The 15,326-nt window shown below is 36.1% G+C and overlaps 1 protein-coding gene across 1 annotated transcript in view; it reads right to left on the bottom strand.

Annotated features, from left to right (window-relative positions):
• LOC109676412 (disintegrin and metalloproteinase domain-containing protein 5-like) overlaps positions 1-7,775 on the bottom strand; it is a 208,130-nt gene extending 200,355 nt beyond the window's left edge. Inside the window, exons 1-7 of the mRNA XM_074053314.1 lie at positions 7,718-7,775; positions 7,050-7,129; positions 6,465-6,520; positions 4,343-4,421; positions 3,995-4,071; positions 3,014-3,191; positions 2,106-2,171 (exon numbers count right to left, since the gene is read on the bottom strand). Coding sequence (XP_073909415.1) covers positions 2,106-2,171; positions 3,014-3,191; positions 3,995-4,071; positions 4,343-4,421; positions 6,465-6,520; positions 7,050-7,129; positions 7,718-7,775 — 594 coding nt within the window. The remainder of the gene's footprint in view (positions 1-2,105; positions 2,172-3,013; positions 3,192-3,994; positions 4,072-4,342; positions 4,422-6,464; positions 6,521-7,049; positions 7,130-7,717) is intronic.
• Positions 7,776-15,326: the final 7,551 nt, after the last annotated feature.

Below are 15,326 nucleotides of genomic sequence, written 5' to 3' on the forward strand. Positions count from 1 at the left end.
TCGTTTCTCTGCGTTAAGGGCAACAAATGCTAGCTAATTTTTTAGGTGTCTTACCTATCCTCACCCATCCCTTGTGTGCTCTCGCTTTTATCATGTGCTCATAGTCCAATCCCCTTGTTGTGTTTGCCCTTGATCTAATGTCCACATATGAGGGAGAACATACGATTTTTGGTCTTTTGGGCCAGGCTAACCTCACTCAGAATGATGCTCTCCAATTCCATCCATTTACCAGAGAATGATAACATTTCGTTCTTCTTCATGGCTGCATAAAATTCCATTGTGTATAGATACCACATTTTCTTGATCCGTTCGTCAGTAGTGGGGCATCTTGGCTGTTTCCATAACTTGGCTATTGTGAATAGTGCTGCAATAAACATGGGTGTGCAGGTGCCTCTGGAGTAACCTGTGTCACAGTCTTTTGGGTATATCCCAAGAGTGGTAGTGCTGGATCAAATGGTAGATCGATGTCTAGCTTTTTAAGTAGCCTCCAGATTTTTTTCCAGAGTGGTTGTACTAGTCTACATTCCCACCAACAGTGTAAGAGGGTTCCTTTTTCCCCGCATCCTCGCCAACACCTGTTGGTGGTGGTGTTGCTGATGATGGCTATTCTAACAGGGGTGAGGTGGAATCTTAGTGTGGTTTTAATTTGCATTTCCTTTATTGCTAGAGATGGTGAACATTTTTTCATGTGTTTTTTGGTCATTTGAATTTCTTCTTTTGAGAAAGTTCTGTTTAGTTCACTTGCCCATTTCTTTATTGGTTCATTAGTTTTGGGAGAATTTAGTTTTTTAAGTTCCCTATATATTCTGGTTATCAGTCCTTTGGAACAGAGCTTTTTCAAAGGAGGAAGTCCAAATGGCTAAAAAACACATGAAGAAATGATCAACACCCTTGTACATAAAGGAAATGCAAATCAAAACCACACTAAGATTTCATCTCACTCCTGTTAGAGTGGCTACTATCAAGAACAAAACAACAACAAAAGTTGGCAAGGATATATAAAAAGGGAACTCTCATACATTCCTGGTGGGAATGAAAATTAGTAAAACCCCTATGGAAAACAGCATGTCATGTGACTCAGCAATTCCACTCTTAGGGATATACCCAAAGGAATATAATACAGGTTACAATAAAGGCACCTGCACACCCATGTTTATTGCAGCATTATTCATAATAGCTAAACTGTGGAAACAGCCAAGATGCCCCAGTACTGATGAATGGATTAAGAAAATGTGGTATCTTACACAATGGAATTTTACTCAGCCACAAAGAGGAATGAAATTGTGTCATTTGCAGGTAAATAGATTGAACTGGAGAACATCAATTTAAATGAAGTTAGCCAGGCTCAGAAAACTAAAGGCCACATGTTTTCTCTCATATGTGGAATATAGACCCAATTCAAATACAATATTATGAAAAACAGGTCACACTAAGGGGAGGTCACATACTACAGGAAGGGTAAAGAGCAGAAAGTTAAGAAGGTGAATATGCTTAATGTAATTTCTGTACAAGAACAGAATTTTTTACACCTGCTTAAATCACCATAAGAAGGGGACTAAGGTAGAAAGGAGAAAAATAGGTATTATTTCCTGAACCAATTTGGGAAATAATACTGATATACATGGAAATGTCACAATGCAACACCCTGTATAACTGTCTTAAACAAACAAAAATGCCATTTTTTGACAAAAATAGAGACTAGCAAGGTAAAATAGGTCTTGTCTGGGAGGTGGGGATAAGTGGGAGGGGGAGGATATAAGGAAAGGGGGTTGGAGGGTGAATATGGTAGAAATATTCTATACACATGCATGTAAGTGGAAAAATGAGACCTGTTGAAACTATTCCAGAAATGGGGGCAGGAAGGATAAAGGAGAATGGTGGAGGGGGTGAAGTCAACTATGATAAATTGTAAGAAATTTTGTAAATGTCACAATATTTCCCCAGTACAACAATAATAAAAAATATTTTGTTTATTCACAATTTTAAGAAGTTATGATTTGAAAATGCAAAATAAAATCATTGAAAATTTCCATTGCATTATTGAAATCAAACTAAAGATAACTATTAAGCAACTTTAAAATAACACTGCATAGAGTAGAACATACCAGGTTTTTGTCCACAACAATATGCATTTCAAGAGTTCGTGGGAATAACTTGACAAATTCATTTCTCTGAAAAACACACACTATGAGTACAGAGGTATTCGTAAAACTTTATTTTCTACTAAGACTGTATGCAGACATAAAAAAAATATGTTGCTACTAAGTATATAATGCGTCTTTTTCCAGTACAAAATTTAAGTACTATTCAGAGGATCCCAGTTTAGAAGTTTAGTGATTAGCAAGAATTTTCAGTCATACTCTCCAAGCTATATAAGATTACAGGTATCTATTTTTGTATTAATAAATATGAAATTTAAGTTTATAATAAAAGCATTGCTTATCTTTCTGATAATTTTTACACTATCTATGTGGGAAGCTTTTCTGCTACCAATTGCTAGGAAACTACTTTTAGCAAATACTTAGGTTTAGAAAAAGTATTAAAATTCACAATCAATGGTGCCAGGTTTTGTTATTTATGGCAGTTTACACATCTTTGTGGAGGAAAAAGCCATTACTTGCCTTATGTAAGGCACTGACATAATCCATTTTTGAGCTTTCATGGAACAAATTCTTAATATTTTCATCTAAATTATCTGAGCACTTGAGGTAAAGGAACATTTTTACATTAATTATATTAAGGCCACATGTGAAATTTAGTGTTTTAGTTTCTTTTAGCACTATAGTCACGTCTCTCATTACAAGGTTAATTACCTAACTTTTCGTATCTAATGATAAGTTACAACAATGAATATTTAAAAGTCATTAAATAGCCATTTAAAAGTCATACAATACCTTCATGAAAAAAGTTAAATAATGTTAAGATCTGCAAGTCACCAATCAAAATTGGGCTTTGGAAGCATTTTTTCATTTCATGAAATTATACAAAATAAGTTAAAAGAGTTAACACTTACATTTGGACTGCTTCTGAGGTGATACTGTGAATCACTAAGCCAAGCATAAGTTTCATTTTTTCCTACGTCTGGAATATTAATGTCATCACTCCTTTCTTCATAAATCATGTGAACAAATCCTGATACAATCTCCACTGGCTCAATTCCATATGAAATGTTTTTAAATTGGATTGTTCCCCTGAATAATAAAATAATCAAAGAAAGTCTGAAATGATTTTAACCAATGGTATCATATTCTAATGAGAAATTTTGACCAAAACTTTTTGATTCAAAGTCATCTTGATTTTTCTAGTTTATCTCTTAGTTCTTTGAGTTCCTACACCAGAAATAGACAATTCTACTACAGGATGCATATTGCTTTCTACTACAAATCCTTTTCATTATCATAAAGAACTGTGACCGTGGCATGGATTTATGCTCTTAAATAGTAAAGACCCATTACTAGTGTGTCAGCTTTCTGCTCCAGCCTGAGGGTCTGTAGACAAGTTCATCCTCATTCTTAAGGTCCCTTATCTTTGATACAGTTAACTTGCCTCTGATATCTAATATCCTAAATAATTTGCTTATGTGGCTGAACTGAAGGTACTACATACCTAAAAACTATCCAATGCAGAGCCAAAGTGTCTATAAGTCTCAGATATTCTACAACTATCATTTATAGTAGCAAATTGAGAAATAGGGCAAAAACAGAATTTGGGGGAACTTCAGGAGCATGGCAAGCTTAAGTTAGTGCTCCCTACACCAGAGGTGGCTCAGAGCCTCCAGCAACAGGTCCTGACAGGGCCAGCAAGTGGCCTCTCTGCAGGAGCAGTTGCTACCAGGGTGGTCACACACTTTACTAATAATTCTGATTTGGTCTGTGGGGAATTAAAACATAAAGGTGATTACAGAATTAGAAAAGGAGCATGGAGGATTCGTTCATAGGCTAAGCAGGCTATTACATAATGCTGGCAAACTTATTATCTTTAAGTAGTATACAACCTGAGTCCTGAACAAATGCTGAGTGTCACAAGAGAACTTGGAAAACCTGCAATATATCCATTGTAATTGCAATTCATCTGAAAAAAATACATGAAGAAAAACAAATGGATAATTCATTTTTAAAATGCATACTCCAGATAGGTAATTTACATTTATTACTTTACCTACCTCAATACTCTGAGATGATAGTTTCCCAATGAATTTGCATCATATAGAAATAAGCACCAGTCTGGGTTATTCAAATTTAAGTAAATGTGCAAAATAATATTATAGTAATTATAGACTATTCATCTCTTTAGAGAAAATCCAAAATAAAGAATCTGTAAGGAGAAAATTCCAAAGGCTTACCTGAGGTGACAAAGGCTCAGAATGTTGGGTGTTATCTTGGCCATAAAAATAAACGACAGAAGTTGAAGATAAAAATGATCTAGGCAAAAATCACACACACAAACACAAAAGCACACTCAAATGAAACAGAAAAGTAGAAAAATTATTCTTCAGGTACAAATTGTCTAGGTATTGAAGAATTTACAACAGTGCCAATCAACTAGGAATTGCTTATTGTTCAAATATTTCCCTGTCATTTATACAAACTAGATACTGAAAGTGGTATTTTAAGTAGAGAAACAAAATGCTAAAACGCTGGATACTGAGCAACTCAAATCACTCGATATATTAGCAGAAAATAACATAGGTCCCAATTTCCAGCACGGAACTTTCAAATCTTTAGTCTTTATCATTCATTGATTTCAGATGCTATACTTGTATCTCAAAATTAAAAGGTAGGGTTGGCACCGAATTTTAAGATTTGCTTGGTCTCACTACAAATTCATAGTCATTAAACTTAAACTAAGTGCCAAGCTCTTCCTAATAACATTGGTTAGAATTTTTTTTCATACTCCTCAGTAATTATTCAAAACCTTGACACTACTCCTATCAACCATGATAGGAGAACCATGTTCTCTCACTCTCAGTCATCTGTGCCCCCCTTACTCATTCTTTATTTCCAGAGTATTGCTTCTTTTGTTTAAAACAAACCATTATACCTGTGCCATAGATCCCATACTGGATCATATACTAAGGATAGAAAATTTTCTACCATTTCAAACTCTTCCTCTCCATAGCTTTTTACCCAAATGCTATTTAAAACATACTTTCAAGTCATTACCCTTGGTCCCATGTTCTACCATTCCTATGTATTTTTGTACTTCTCAACAGATTTTATAGAAGAGTAGTCTACACAAATGTCCTTGGCTTTCCCAATTTTTATTCACCCTGAAACATCTCTAGAAAATATCCATGACCACTAGCATGTCAACTCCCATGAAAAAAGCATGACTGCATTGAACTTCTATCTCCTATTTGAAAACTATGACCATGCAATACAATCCCTTAATTCATATTACACTTTGCACTTTTGATTCTTGTCCCACATCCCTGACCCCTCCAGCTTGATCCTTCATATTGTCTACATTTTTCTACTTAATTTGTTTATAAACAATGTGCATTTGCAGTCTCATTAATAATAATAATTATTTATAACAATATAGACAAGCTGTTTACTGCTAAATCTATATTCCTATTGAAGCTCCTTAGAGATTCAAATTACTATATTCTCATATCCAGTGGGAAAAACCCACTTAGTTATAAGCATTAAAATCCAAACTTACCCCTTCTTCACATAAATATCACCCTTGCTTGTCTCCCTCATTTAATTATACAATAAGATACCAATTTTCTTGAGCAATGACTAAATTGTCTGATGTCCCTCACAGTATCTCAATCACACTACCAGATCTGTCTTGAGGTCTATTGAATTTTTTTCCCAGTGCAACCATCATCATTCACCTGAGCTTCACAGTCATGCGATTCATCACTGCACCTCTGCTTTTGATCTCTGAATATCAGCCTACAAATCCAATTTGCAAGCCCAGAATCCTTACAGTATATCTTCTGCCACTTGACTCTGCCTACTTTTCTAGAATCTTTTACCTTTAGCTTACAGGAAAATATATAATTTATAATTTACATGAACATTTTTTATATCCAAAGAGCCACTATGTCTCACATCTCCTTGTTTTGCAAATGATTTTCTTTCTAAATAGAATGTCACTGACCTACCCTTCTTCTTTACATAGATAGCTATGTACCTTCCCTCAATATACAAGACATCTCTTATCTCTTTCCAAAAAGCCTTTCCTGACTTCTAAGGAGTACTACTTACACACTTATCACAATACCAAATTATAATAAAATTCTGTTTCTCTATGAATTTGCCTGAATGTATCTTCATGTGTGATACATTTGGTAACTGTGCACTGTATTTTATTCTGTTATGCTTATTATTTTGCCTAATATCCAATATTCAACAGGTAGCAACACAAATAAAGTGAAATGAATCTAATCATAACTATGTTAAAAATTAAGAGACCAAAGAATTAAAATATGAAAGGAGAAAATAATTACTTACTGCTTTTTAAGGTGAACAAAATACGGCTTTCCTGATATTGTAATAACATAAGCAACCTGTAATAAGAATATCAAAAAATCAATAACACTTGTAAATCACATGTTAAATTATGCTCTAAAAATTAATAATATATAACCATCTTGTTGGCTTCCCCTCCCATGAGCTATGTGAAGCCTCAGTATTGTGAACAGACAAGCAGGGGGTGAACCCTGTGTCTGCAAGCATGATCACACACATTTCTTGGGGATACATACTCACCTGATGTTATCTGCTATCTTCTGGCTCAGACAGACCCTACCAGACCACCAAGCCCAACACAAATAGCTTCATCCTAATCCAGTTTGGGGGAATCCCAGTTTTTTGCCACCCCCTAAGAGTATGCACTGTTGAGATCTTATCCTGGAAGTCCTTCATCCTCAACAGAAACAACATGTGGTCTTGTGCATAGTCATACACTCCAAAATGCTTTGCTGTGAACTTGTTGTGAGCTGCTAGCTCAGCCTGCTGCCTTTGTTCAGCAGCTTTGGTCAACGTTAAAAGCAATTTAACATAATCCAAAATCAAAAACTATTATTCTCTAATTACATTATTTTCTGGATCTCTTTTGGCATCTGGTGATGAAATCTTTTCAGGAACTGTGGTCTGCAGGAAGATTTTCTGAGAATCTAAAAATAAAAACAAAAGATATTATTTTGATATCTTGGTTTTACATTATCATTTCTAAGCCTAATTCTGCATTTGTTTCTCTACATTAGCAGCTATTTTTTTAAAAATCTATACCCTTTCCTTTCTATTGTCTTTCTAGTCATCCTTACCTACAAATATCTGAACTGTTCTCCCTCTCTCTCTCTCTCTCTCTCTCTCTCTCTCTTTCTCTCCACATACACACACACAAATTCAGCAGTTGCACAGCTTGACAGAGTACCAAACACTAAGTACCAAATTACGGTGTGGTAAGTGATACAAGGCATGGAAATGAGCAAGCCAGTCTCATGGAGAAGCCAGTCGGCTGGGAGGAAAGAATGCAAGCCTAGGAGCCAAGCCCACTTTTCAGTGCAGCGCGTAGAGAACAGCCGTTGCCAAAGCAGGAAATAAATCCTTGATAAATTGCTTCTTGGTGTGGATGCTGTTTCCCTTACAGAATCATTTTTGTCAATTTTACAGAGAAGGAAAAGTGCCTGAGTGAAGGTGAGCAGGGTGGCCCAACCTGAGAGACGTGGATAACCCGCTAAGGGCACCAAGCCTTGACTCACAGTGGCTTGCGTGTAGGGGGCCCAGAGTGGAGAGCAGCAGCAGCAGGAGGGCCACCATGGCTCCGCTGTCCGGGAGCCGCTGGCAGAGGCAACAGTTAGGTCGTTGCTGTGCGGAGTGAAGCTCGTGCTGCAGTCGCAGAGGAGCGGGAGGCCAGCGCGTGTAGGGGCTTCGGGCACCCCACGCTGCTGCGGGAGGTTTACCTCAAGGCTAGGGCTGTGCCTGGCAGGATTCTGTGTCTTTCATTCCCACCATCGCCTTTTTTCAATTAATTTCCAGTGAGAAAAACAAACAAATATTAAAATGCTCAAGTTACAGACAGCATGATCACATGTCCTCCCATTGCATCCATGTAATATCCGAGTAGGTAGAACCAGGTTCTCCTGTTACATGTTAAAAAAAAAAAAAGTTGCAAGTGCCAAAACTTTTTCGTGGTTGGATGCACTGTTGTAAGACAGATGTTGAGTGCAGGACACCTCATAAAATATGCCTGCTCATATAGACACTTCTAAAAAATCTTAGGCAACATCCCAAGTTACTGTAGCTATACCCTATAATCCTGCAGACTTGGTTTTTCCTTTAATTAGCCCTTTAATAATTCCTGTACTGGAAACAGAGACAATTGGGATTCCTTTGCAAACCCTAGCTCACTTCATAATGAGAATATTAAAATACAGCCACAGCCTCACACAAACTATAAATTTGCTGTAAAAAGTGAAGAAATAATCTTTATAAATTCACTTTGGAATTACTGCCAGTAAACAAAACTAAGTGAAGTTATTAGCACAATAGCAATAACAAAGCATCATTGAAAGGAACCCAATGACCAAGAAATACCCACACAAGATAGAATAAATACAATGGGCACAAATGCTTAGTGAATTAGTAATTTGAAATGTTACATTGACAAGCACTCCCAAAAAGGAGGAGGTCAAAAAATAAAGATGCAAAAATAAAATTAAGAGACAAGAGAATTAGATATCCAGATAATAGGATTTCTAAAAAAGGAAAGAAAAATCAAAGCAGGAGAAAATATTAAAAATGCAAATTGAAAAGTTTCTGTACATTTAAGAAATGACCAAAAATTGAAAAGATTAGAGATTGCAATGTGGGCATTGAAGAGAAAAATGAAATAAAATAAGACATGCATGAAAAATAAATTGACAGCCAAGAGGGAATTCTAAAATCTTTCAGAAGGACAGATCACCAAGCAAGCGACAAGAATCAAATCAGCACTCACAATGATATTGAAGGCATGAAATCATGGGTTCACATTAGTACAGTATCGACTGAGATCTTCAAAATGGAATTCACATGTGAGGGTACAAATTTACATTTTCCCTCTGGTAATTAATTTCAAAGAAGACGTGGCAGAGATTCATATAAGAAAAGTGTTTCACAGAAGAAACCATAAGGCTGTCATGGAATTTTGATGGCGATTGCATTGAACATGTTGACTGCTTTTGGTAGTGTGCCATTTTCACAATATTGATTCTGCGGATCCATGGGCATGGAGGTGTTTCTATCTTCTGATGTCTTTGATTTCTTTCTTTAGTGATTTATAGTTTTCATTGAAAAAGTCTTTCATTTCCTTCATTAAATTTATTCCTTGGAACTTTTTTTGAAGCTGTTGTAAATGGGATTGTTTTCTTGATTTCTTTCTCACTGTTTGTATATAGAAAAGCTACTTGTTTCTATATATTGATTTTGTATCCTACTACTTTTCTGAAAGAGCTTATGATTTCTTAAGAATTTTTGATGGAGTTTTTAGGTATAAGATCATATCATCTGCAAATAGGGATAGGTTGACTTCTTCCTTTCCTATTTGAATCTCTTTTTATTTCTACCTCTAGTTTTATTTCTCTTGCTAGAAATTCCATTCTTGTCTAATTCCTAACTTTAGTGGAAATCATTTCAGTTTTTCTCCATTTAGTATAATGTTGAATATAGGCTTATCATATATAGCCTTTATTAAGTAGAGGTACATTCCTCCTATTCCTAGTTTCTTCAGTGCTTTGGTCATGAAAGGATGTTGAATTTTGTCAAAGGCTTTTTCAGCATCTATTGAGATGATCATGTAATTTTTGTCCTTGTTTCTGTTTATATGCTGTATGACATTTTTCACTTTGTGTATATTGAGCCATCCTGACATCCCTAGAATGAAATTGTCTTGATCATAGTATATGATCTTTTTGATGTGTTGTTGAATTCAGTTTGCCAGTATTTGTTGTGTGACGTTTTACATCTATGCTTGCTGAAGATATCGGCTATAATTCTTTTTTTGCATCTTTGTTGGGTTTTGGAATGAGTGTAATACTGACTTCATAGAATGAGTCTGGTGGTGTTCCTTCCCTTTCTATTTCATGGAAAACTTTGAGGAGTATTGGCATTAGTTCTTCTTTAATGGTCTGATAGAATTTGGCAGTGAATCCATGAGATCCTGGTCTTTTCATTGTTGAGCATAACTACATCAATTTCGTTGCTTGTCATCTATCTATTTCGGTGTCTTATATCCTTTTGATTCAATTTTGGTTGGTTAAATGTGTCTAAAAAGAAGTCTTTTCCTCTTTGTTCTAGTCAGATTGGCCATGGGTTTATTGAGCTTATTATCTTTTCAACAAACCATCATTTTTTTCATTGATTCTTTGCAGTTTTTTGGACTCAATTTCATTGATCTTGGCCCTATTCTTTATTATTTCCCTCTGTTTACTAGTTTTGGGTTTAACTTGTTCTTGTCTAAAAGCTTAACTTGTATCATTAGGTTATTTTTTAATGTATATTGTTCAGTCTCATGTTTTCAAATATTTTCTATAGTTTCTTTTTTTGTTGACTTCTAATTTTATTCCATTGTGGTCAGATATGGTACAAGGAGTTATTTCAATTTTCTCATAATTGTTAAGACTTGCTTTGTGTCCTCGAATATGATCCATTTTGGAGAAAGTTTCATGTGCTATTGAGAAGTATGTGTATTGTGTGGTAACTGGATGGAATACCCTGTAGATGTCTAACTCCATTTAGTCTATTAATTCTGACCTTTGGTTGTTGTTTTTTGTCTGGATCACCTATCTATTGGTGACAGTGGCTATTAAAATCTCCTATTATCACTGTGTTGGGGTCTATCTGTGCTTTTAAGTCCATTAGTGCTTTTTTGGTGTAATTAAGCACACCAATGTTTGGTGCAAATATGTTAAGAATTATTTCCTCTTGATGAATTGTTCCTTTTACTAATATGACATGACCATCATTCTCTCTTCTGATTTTAGTCTGAAGTCCACTTTGTCAAATGTAACTACCCCTGCCTGTATTGGGGGTCCATTTGCTTGGAAAACATTTTCACCTTTTCACTATAAGCCATTGTTTTTTTTTCTCAGTGACGTGTTTCTTGTAAGCAACAAATGGTTGCGGTCTTATTTTTTAATTGAATTCACTATTCTATGTCTTTTGTTTGGAGAATCATGGCCATTAACATTCAGTCTTAGTATTGAGATGTGTGTGGTATTTCCAGTTATTTTTATTCCCCTGATGTTTACTTTTTCCCTCTTCCTTGTTTGTTGATCTTTTTCAAAAAGTTTTATTCTTTCTTGAATTTTCCTGGCTGACTCTAATTTCTTCTTCTGCATGTAACAGACATTTAAGTATTTTCTGCAGTGCTGGTTTCATGGTCATGTTTTAGTTCTTGTCTATTGTGGAAGGTTTTCATTTCTCCTTTGATTAGAAAGAATAGTTTTGCTTTATTGACTAGTCTAGGTTGACAGTTGTTTTCTTTCAGGGTCTGAGACATATCTATTAACTTCTTGCATTTATTTAGTGTTTGTGGTGAGAAATCTGCAGTTATTTTATTGGGTTTGCCTTTATATGTTTCTCTTTTGCAGCTTTCAGTATCCTTTGTTTTATATATTACATGCCTGGAGTATTTCTTTTCTTGTCCTGACAGTTAGGTGTTCTGTAAGACTCCTGTATCTGGATGTCCCTCCCTTTCTCAAGGTTAGGAAAGTTACCAGCTCTTGTGTTATTGAATAAGTTATCCATGCCTTTAGTTTGTATCAATTCTCCTTCTATGCCCATGATCATAGATTCGGTCTTTTGATGGTCTTCCAGACATTTTTCATGTTCCATTCATATTTTCTTAGCATTTTTTCAGGGTCTTTGATTGATTGATCTAATTCCTCTACTTTGTCTCCTTTTCCTGATAATCTATCTTCAATTTGCTCTATTCTGTTAGCCAAGTTTTTGATCGAGGTTTTTATTTGGGATATTGAGCTATTCGTTTAAAATTGTTCCACAGTATTTATCTTTATTGATTTCCTCTTTCATATCCTGCATGGTGTTTTTATTTCATTCATCTGTTTAATTCTCTTTGAGCACATTTAGTTGTTTGAGTTCAGTCACTAGCTTGTGTGTCTCCTCTTTGAGCTCATTGATCATTATTACTATTATTTTTTGGAATTCAAAAAACAATATTGTTTAGATCTTTAGTGGTGGAGTTGGCTTTTTGCAGAGATCTGCTGCCTTGTTCCTTCATGTTTCTGTGTTGAGATTTATACATCTGTGGTTTTTTTTGGCTGGCAGTTCCAGTCCCCTGTGTTTCTGTAGTTGGGATTTAAGAAATATTATATAGAATTGGGTGGTAGTTGAGCTCTGGTGCATTTTCTTATCTCTAGATGGGAGTTGGGTAGTGACAATAGTAAACATTTTAGTTTCATGGTCTCAAGATGCTGGATTATACTCCCTGTTCCACATAGGACACAGGGGTTTATTTTAGCTGCTAAGGCTCTCAGAGTTGTTAAGCTTCAGCCTTGAAATTATAGTAATCTCTAAAGAATGTCAGTTACTGCTACTGTTCCAGTATCTTTAGTTGTCTATTGGAGCAAAGGTTAATCTTTGTGATGGTAAAAGACTAAAAGAAGTAAGGTTCATGATGGGAGGGAGACAGTGGGTTAGCTTTAGTAGATATTATGAGGCAAAAAGTTTATGTAGCAGAAAGAGGTAGTGGTTGAGCTGATAGAAAGGGTTGACTGAGAAGCAGATAGCAATAAGTAGAGAGGATCAAATAGGTGTTAAGATAGGAGTTAGCAGGGGGAGAACAATGGAGAAAATTGAACAAACAGATATAAATAGTACAGAACCGGAAAAAATCAAACAAAAAAAAAAAATCTGGGGAAGAAGAAGAAAGAGGAAGAGCAAGAGGAAGAAGAAAGAAGAAGAGGGGGCACACCTATGTTTATTGCGGCACTATTCACAATAGCTAAGTTATGGAAACAGCCAAGATGCCCCACCACTGACAAATGGATTAAGAAAATGTGGTATCTATACACAATGGAATTTTATGCAGCCATGAAGAAGAATGAAATGTTATTATTCGCTGGTAAATGGATGGAATTGGAGAACATCATTCTGAGTGAGGTTAGCCTGGCCCAAAAGAGCAAAAATCATATGTTCTCCCTCATATGTGGACATTAGATCAAGGGCAAACACAACAAGTGGATCAGACTATGAGCACATGATAAAAGCAAGAGCACACAGGGGATGGGTGAGGATAGGTAAGACACCTAAAAAACTAGCTAGCATTTGTTGCCCTTAACGCAGAGAAACTAAAGCAGATACCTTAAAGCAACTGAGGCCAATAGGAAAAGGGGAACAGGTACTAGAGAAAAGGTTAGATCAAAAAGAATTAACCTAGAAGGTAACACCCACGCACAGGAAATCAATGTGAGTCAATGCCCTGTATAGCTATCCTTATCTCAACCAGCAAAACCCCTTGTTCCTTCCTATTATTGCTTATACTCTCTCTACAATAAAATTAGAAATAAGGGCAAAATAGTTTCTGCTGGGTATTGAGGGGGGGAGAGGGAGGGGGGAGTGGGTGGTAAGGGAGGGGGTGGGGGCAGGGGGGAGAAATGAACCAAGCCTTGTATGCACATATGAATAATAAAAGAAAAATGAAAAAAAAAAGAGGGTGAATATGGTGGACATATTGTGTACACATGTATGTAAATGGAAAAAACAAGACCTGTTGAAACTATTTCGGGAATAGGGGGAGAGGAGGATAAAGGAGAATGATGGAGGGGGTGCATTCAACTATGATATATTTGGTATATTGTAAGAACTTTTGTAAATGTTACAATGTACCATCTGCACAACAATAATAATAAAAAAATAGTAACACACATTTCTAATCACCCTGATCCCAGTGTGGAAGGAAATCATATTACCAACATGGAGGTTAAAGAAAAAGTAGACCACGCAGTGGGCAGATCTTCATGTCCCAGTATTGTCATTTTTAGCATGTCATTCTTTAGTATACTTTGCCATTTACCCTTTTCCCTCTGAACCACCCTCTTGTCCTGTGCCAGCTCTGAAGTCAGGCTTCAGAAGTCAACAGCTCTCGATTTGTCTTCACTCATTTGTCTGCCTCTATCTCAAGATGCTGGCCTGGTGATACACACCCTACCTGGTTTTTCCTATCATTTTTAGGAATCACTGTTTCTGATCTTCTGTTACCACTTGTTACCTGATATGCCCTCTAGGAGCCAAGCCTTACCTGCTCCTCTCAACCATCACGTCTTGCCTGAGCACATCATTCCATATCTCATAAGCAATTTTGAACCTGATTGTATCGGCCTTTTGTAGCTTTCATTATCAATATACCATGAAAACACGGTCCTAACAGTGTCAATCTTAGAATTCAAGAAGACACTGGGACCAACAAGGGATTAAAAAGAATACTGCATCCCAACAATTTAAAAAAAAAGAAAATGTGGTATCTATACACAATGGAATTCTATGCAGCCATGAAGAAGAATGAAATGTTATTATTCGCTGGTAAATGGATGGAATTGGAGAACATCATTCTGAGGGATTGGTGGGGAGAGGGAGGGGGCAGAGTGGGTGGTAAGGGAGGGGGTGGGGGCAGGGGGGAGAAATGACCCAAGCCTTGTATGCACATATGAATAATAAAAAAAAAAGAAGAAGAGGGGGGAGGAAAGGAAGGAAGGAAGGAAGGAAGGAAAGAGGGAAGGAAGGAAGGAAAGAGGGAAGGAAGAAAGGAAAGAAAAAAAGAAAGAGTTGGTGAGGATGTGGAGAAAAGGTAAACCTTTACACTGTTGGTGAGAATGTAAATTAGTACAGGTTGAACATCTCTCATATCCAAAAATCCAAAACCCAATTAAGAAAACGTGGTATTTATATACAGTGGAATTTTATTCAGCCATAAAGAATGAAATTTTATCATTTGCAGGTAAATGTATGGAAAGGCAGATCATCATCTTAAGTGAAGCTAGCCAGGTTCAGAAAGTCAAAGGTCACATGTTTTCTCTCATATGTAGACCTAAAACAAATACAAGCAATATTATTAAAAACAGGTCATGCTAAGGGGAGGTCACTAATAGGAGGGGGGGTTTAAAGAAGGTGAATATGGATGGGGTACTTCCTACACAAGAATGAATATAGAAGTTTAAAACCTGTTGAAATCACCATAAGAAGGGGACAAAGATACAAAGGAGAAAAGTAGAGGAGATGAACCAATTTGGGTTATAGTACATATATATATGGAAATGTCACAAGGAAACTCCCTGTATTGCTATCATAAAGAAAAATGTCTTTTTTTTTTTT

The sequence above is a fragment of the Castor canadensis genome, chromosome 14 (assembly GCF_047511655.1).
Source record: "Castor canadensis chromosome 14, mCasCan1.hap1v2, whole genome shotgun sequence".
Classification (NCBI taxonomy): Eukaryota; Metazoa; Chordata; class Mammalia; order Rodentia; family Castoridae; genus Castor; species Castor canadensis.